The sequence below is a fragment of the Sciurus vulgaris genome (genome assembly GCF_902686455.1).
Source record: "Sciurus vulgaris genome assembly, chromosome: X".
Lineage (NCBI taxonomy): Eukaryota > Metazoa > Chordata > Mammalia > Rodentia > Sciuridae > Sciurus > Sciurus vulgaris.
This window is the reverse complement of record NC_136471.1, coordinates 1,171,913-1,178,778: the sequence shown is the minus strand read 5'-3', so window position 1 is coordinate 1,178,778 and position 6,866 is coordinate 1,171,913. Positions and strand designations below refer to the sequence as shown.

The following is a 6,866-nucleotide window of genomic DNA, read 5'->3' as shown; positions in this document are numbered from 1 at the left end:
GAGTGGAAGACCATAGGGGGCTTGTAAGCCAGAAAGCTTGGTGTAACCTCTGGTCCCCCTTGAATACTGTGTTCACACAAGTCTAGGAGTGACAATTCTTTTTACTGGACGATTGCCTTTTTATCTTCCCAGCAAAGGACACAGGGTTGGTGGGTGGTCTACTGAAGGTGCTGTTGGTGTAAGGGCTGAAAATTTCAGAAACAAGCTTGTGTCAAGGGTTGCTGTGCTTTAACCTATTTGGTAGTATACAAAGAGTTGATGCTTATGCTTTCTCTCCCCTCCTATAGCTGTGGATAGAGGAAATGAATTACCAGGAAATTGGAAACCACACCAAAGTGACTGAATTTATTCTCATGGGATTGTCCAGGCACCCCACATCCCAGAGTGTTCTCTTCTGGGCACTGATGTTTCTCTATATAGTAACTTTGGCAGGAAACAGTATGATCATTTTCTTGGTCGGAGTCAACTCTCAGTTGCACACCCCAATGTATTTCTTCCTTGGTAACTTGTCTTTGCTGGATCTTCTGTTCTCCACCAGTGCTGTGCCCCTGATCATGGTGAACTCATTGCAGAACTTCCCCACCATCTCCTACAGCTCCTGTTTTGCCCAGCTTGCCATCCGAGCCTTCTTGGCACTGACTGAGTGTTTCCTTCTTGCCATTATGGCTTATGATCGATTTGTGGCTGTTTCAGACCCACTGAGGTATAACCTGGTCATGTCCCCTCGAGTGTGTATTTTAATGGCTTTGGTTGCCTGGATGACCGCCCTCCTGCTCACAATTATACCCATTCTGCTCTTTCCTGTCAGTTTCTGTGGGCATAATGCAGTCAATCACTTCTCCTGTGAGGTTCAAGCCATCTTTAAATTGCTCTGTTCTAACACCATTTCCCTAGAGATTATGATGATGGCATGTGCTGTCATTTCAATGCCAGTACCTTTAATTTTCATTCTTATCTCTTACTTTTGTATCCTCAGGGCTGTCTTAAGAATCCAACCACAGGAAGCCAGGCTTAAAGCCTTTTCCACATGTGGTTCTCACCTGATTGTGGTCACCATTTACTTTGGGACACTAATATATATTTATGTGAGACCCCAGACCAAAAAGTCCCAAGATGGAGATAAAATTGTCTCCATATTTTATGCAGCAGTGACCCCTATGTTAAATCCCTTAATTTATACACTGAGAAATAAAGATGTGAAAGCTGCTCTCAGGCGAGTAACCTGTAGGGCCAAGTACTGATGCTTCAATGGCACAATGGTGTGCTGGGTGATAGTATAGCTCAAAGGCTTTAGCTGCACTATCAACTTTGAATCTTTGAGTGATACTTCAGAAATGAGAAAGAACACACAAGAACAAGGATTTTTTTTAAATTTAAAATTTTAAAATTTTTGGTACCAGGGAGACCCAGGGGTACTGAACCACTGAGACACATCCCCAGCCATTTAAAAAAATTAATTTTGAGACAGGGTCTCATAAGTTGCTCAGTGCCTCTCCAAGTTGCTGAGTCTGGCTTTGAACCTGCAATCCTCCTAACTCAGCTTCCCAAGCTGCTGAGATTTCAGGCATGCTTCACCATGTCCTGCCTAAGAACAAGGATTTAATGACATAAAACCTAAAATTGTCGTATGTCACATTATCTTAAGTAAAAAGAAAATGCAAGGTTCAAACAAGGAGCAAAGTTTGCAACTATGTAACAGAAAAATAATCAATAGTCTGTATATAAATATAAATCTCTTAGCAAATCTTTAAGATAGAAGATAAATTCCCCAGTTAAAAATGGTAACAAGGGCACAAACACCCCATTCAGTAAAAATGAAATAAACATTTATGCTTAAGCAACAGCAAAAATATCACTTTTTACTTATATGTTAACAAAAATGAAAATATTTATAATGATAGTGTAGAGGAGGGTTTGGAAAAATACTGCTGAGGGGGGAACAGAAATTAGCACAGCCTTTTTGGGGGACAATTTCAGTAGCAACAAAACCCAAACATTTGGATGAACTATTTGGTTGGAGAGGTAACCTTCAGTTGGCAGTGCCTTTACCCTGCATTTGCAGTTTTGAGCATACTGTGGCAGGTCTGCAAACCTGGCGGTTTTGAAAATATCCAACCTGAAACAAGATATGGACTGCTGCTTTTTCAGACTCCCACATAGTGTCTACTCGAAGTGCTTGCCCTCATACCACTCTCAACAAGGGAGACCCTTGGGGAAGATAGAGTGATTTCTCCTCAGGCAACTCCACAACCTCTGTTCTTTTCATGAGGAAGTTGGACAGAAGTTATTGGCACTGAATAGGAGATACTCTTAATTTATTAATGGAGGTATTTTGAGGACTTCTTTTCCCATACCTGGGATATTAGTCATCAATTTCCGGAAAATAGGAAAAAAAATTGTTTTGGCATTGCATGTTTATCATGCCATGAACACCACAGAAATACTTATATATGAATGTAACATGTATGTGCAAAACTGCTTGTTAAAGCACTCTTTGGACTTGTGGGAATTTTGAATAAAAGCCCTAAGTTCCCATCAATAAAGCAATGTGTACATAAATTATAAATTATAGTAAACCCACACTATAGAACATTGCACAGCTAGAATGACCCTGCTTCATGTGTCTATCATTCATCTAGGACCAGAATGTAACCTGGAAATTGGACATATTCATTTTATGATGATGGTATACATGCAAGAGAGGTAATCGTGATGCCTCTTAAGGTCTGGGAGCAAATTAGCATTTTGTTACTTTGCTCACATTCTAGTAGTTACACAGTCAAGCTCAAGTGGTGTAGAGAAGTATATTTCCTGTCACTAGAGGGATGCACTTCAAAGTCATGTGACTAAGGACATGAATGAAAGGGGGGATTAAGAATTGGGAAAAAGTGGGTGTGGTGGTGCACTCCTGTAATCCCAGTGACTCAGGAGGCTGAGGAAGGAGGATCACAAGTTTGAGGCCAGTTGCAGCAACATAATGAGATCCTATCTCAAAATAAAAATAAAAAGGGCTGAGGATGTAGCTCAGTGGCAGAACATCCCTTGGTTTATTTCCAAGTACCACACACACACACACACACACACACACACACACACACATACACACACACAAAGAATTGAGAAAAATATTGGAATCTACCACAGAGGGTTAGGCAGTGCTTGGGTGTGAGCAAAGAGGCTGGTAGCTTCACCTGTGGAGACACATGTGTCCATGAATGAAAACTCCAAGTATGTAGCTAATCCCACCACTCTGGGATGTGTGCAAGGGTGGTGACTGGCTAATATGGTTCCTGGGCGATTGAGTCTTTTCAGTCGTCAACTGTGCTGTTAGGCAATAAATACCCCCCTTATAGCATGTAAACACACAGACTTCTGGGTATTTGATTTGCAAGTGGGAACATAGCGTACAAAACAAGGAACTGTCTCTATCTGGGCCATCTATTCACACTGCCTGGGCACAGGACAGAACAAGTACTAAGCATAGTGAGGGCAGCATGGAGTGTGAATATTAGATTGGAGGCTCCAATTTCTCACTGTGTCTACCTATCCAGTTGTTTACTCCAGCCATGCACCACAGCTCAGGAGCAAGAATGGGGAAGACACATGGTCAGGTTGATTTGAGTTTGGACACTTGTGATTGAAGGTCTAGGGTTGCAGCAATCATGTTGCCAGTTTTGAAAAGATATCTAGATGAGGACAAAGGGCAGGGACAATGAGAGTAATGGAGCAAAAGAAATATCAGGGGTTATGGTCAGAACTTATATTTTCCATTTTGTTTTGAAAAAGATTATAGAAAACACAAAATGAAGGTAAAACCATCTATAAAATTTAAAAGCAATCATGTGAAGAATTGGAAACCGATCCCCCAAGCCCACTTTGCGGAAGAAACTATGAGTAACACAATACATTTCAATCATGGTAGCAAAATAACTAAAAAAAATAGGAAAAGAAAGAACCATACTTTCTGTGAAGACTAGGTTTAGTTGCAGGAGAAAAAGATCTATTCTAGCTACATTGAGGAGAAAGAGGTTTATTAAGATGGGTATTAAGTAAGCTCATATGAAGCTGAAAAGGTAAACTTCAGGCTGATCTTCAAGAAACAAATTACCAAGCAGAGTGGGGTCATACCAATTTCACAATCAGATGCTCTGTTATGATCTTCACCAACAAGATCACTCACATTCTGACTCTTTCTCTCTAGTTAATTCAATTTAAAAATTAAGCTCTATTAATTTGCAGTTCCACCAACATACATACATACATATATTCTTTTAAATAAATAATATAAATACATATATAAATAAATATATACTTTTTTATTTGTATTATTGCCTTCTACTTGTACATAATAGTTGGGTTCATTTTGACATAATCATACATGCATGGGATATAATATACTCCATTTCAGACTCTAGTGCCTCCCTTCCCTCCCCTTCTCCCTCTCCCTATCCTCCTTCCCCTAGTAGTCTTCCTTTTACTAATTTATTGATTTTAATTGGATAAATACATATATACATACATACGGATATATATAAAAGGAATATAGATATATGTATGAATTAACTGTGGTATAATTATACATGCACATGGTATAATTGTATCAAATTCATTTTGCATTTCTTCTGCTTTCCCATCCATTTTCCCTCCCCCTCTGTCTCCTTTGACTCCAGTGAACTTCCCTCTATTTTTATCATATCTGACCCCCACTTTCCCCCCTTATTTTGCTCTAGCTTCCCCATATGAGAGAAAACATTTGACCCTTGACTTTACGAGTATGACTTATTTCACTCAGCATGATGTTCTCCAGTTCCATCCATTTCCTGGAAAATGCCATAATTTCATTCTTTTTATGGCTGAGTAAAACTCCATTGTGTGTGTGTGTGTGTGTGTGTGTGTGTGTGTGTGTGTGTACATACCACTTTCTTTATCCATTCTTCTGTTGATGGGCATCTGGGAAGGTTCCCAAAATTGGCTATTGTGAATTGTGCTGCTGTAAACATTGATGTGACTGTATCCCTATAGTATGCTGATTTTTGTCCTTCTGGATAATATCAAGGAGTGGGATAGCTGGGTTGTGTGGTGGTTTCATTTCTAGTTTTTTGAGGAATGTCCAACCTGCTTTCCAATGCAGTTGCACTAATTTGCAGTCCCATCAGCAAGGTATGGGACATTTTCCTCCATATCCTCACCAGTATTTATTATTATTTGTGCTCTTGGTAATTGCCACACTCACTGGAGTGAGATGAAATCTTAATGCAGTTTTGATTTGCGTTTCCCTGATTGCTAGGATGTTGAACATTTTTTCACATACTTGTTGGCCATTTGTGTTTCTTCTCTTGAGAAATGCCTGTTTAGTTCTTTTGCCCATTTATTGCTTAGTTTTTTTTGGTGTTAATCTTTTCGAATTCTTTATATATTGCGGATATTAATTCCCTGTCACAGGAGAAGCTGGCAAAAAATTTTCTCGCATTCCCTTTTAGGCTCTCTCTTCATGCTCTTTATTGTTTCCTTTGCTGTGTAGAAGCTTTTTTAATTCGATGGCTGTCCCACTTACTGATTTTTGGTTTTATTTCTTGAGCTTTAGGGTCTTGTTAAGGAAGTCAGTGCCTGCGCCAATATATTGGAGTGTTGTCTCTTATTTTCTTCTGACAGTTGCAATGTTTCTAGTCTTCCTAAGTATCAGATGTACTTTGAGTTTACTTTTGTACAAGATGAGAGAGAGTGATATAGTTTCATTCTTGTACATATGAATATTCAGTTTTCCCAACAGCATTTGTTGAAAAGTCTATCTTTTCTCCAATGTATATTTTTGGCACCTTTGTCAAGTATCAGATGACTTTAAGTATGTAGGTCTGTCTGTGTCTTCTGTTGGTCTTCATGTCTATTTTGTTGCCAATACCATGACTTTTTTGTTACTCTAGCTCTGTAGTATGATTTGAAGTCAGGTATTGTGATGCCTCCAGCATTGCTGTTTTAGCTTAGAATTGCTTTGGCTATTCTGGGTCTTTTATTTTTCCAAGTGAGTTTTAGGATTTTTTTTCTAGTTCTGTGAAGAATGTCATTGATATTTTGATGGGGATTGCATTGAATCTGTAGAATGCTTTGGATAGCATGTCCATTTTGATGATATTCTGTCTACCCATGAACTTGGAAGATCTTTCCATCTTCCGAGGTCTTCTTCAATTTCTTTTTTCAGTGTTCTATGGTTTTCATTGTAGAGGTCTTTTACCTAGTTGGTTAGATTAATTCCCAAATATTTTTTGAAGTTATTGTGAATGAAATAGTTTCACTGATTTCATTCTCAACAGATTCAATGTCAGAGTATAGGAAAGCTATTGATTTATTAATGTTGATTTTATATCTTGCTACTTTGCTAATTTTTTTTTTGTTAGCTCTACAAGTCTTCCGGTGGAACTTTTTGGTTCTTCATGTCATCAGAAAACAGATAATTTGACTTCTTCTTTTCCTATTTGCATTCCTTTAATTTCCTTATCTTATTGCTCTGGCTAGAGTTTCAAGAACTATATTGAATTGGAGTGGTTCCTTGTCCTGTTCCTGATTTTAGAGGAATTGTCTCCAGTTTTGCTCCATTCAGTATAACTTCGGCCTTGGGTTTGTCATATATAGATTTTACAATGTTGAGGTAATTTACTTTTATCCCTAGTTTCTCCAGTGTTTTTTTTTTTTTTTTTAACATGGATGAGTACTTGTTAAAGGCTTTTAGATTAGGAATGGAGCCACCATATGACCCAGCTATTTGACTCCTTGGTATTTTTTTTTAATGTAAATAAATCAAATTTATTATTTTTTTCTTTTCTCATTTTGGTAGTAGGATTGAACCCAGAGGTGCTTTATCACTGAGCTAT

At 38.3% G+C, this 6,866-nt stretch overlaps 1 protein-coding gene across 1 annotated transcript; it reads left to right on the top strand.

The window, feature by feature from the left end:
- Positions 1-302: 302 nt before the first annotated feature.
- Positions 303-1,241, top strand: LOC306652005 (olfactory receptor 13H1-like; the record flags this gene model as incomplete). The annotated part of the gene is made up of 1 exon (XM_079125063.1): positions 303-1,241. The coding sequence occupies one exon, from the start codon at positions 303-305 to the stop codon at positions 1,239-1,241; it is 939 nt and encodes a 312-aa protein (XP_078981189.1).
- Positions 1,242-6,866: the final 5,625 nt, after the last annotated feature.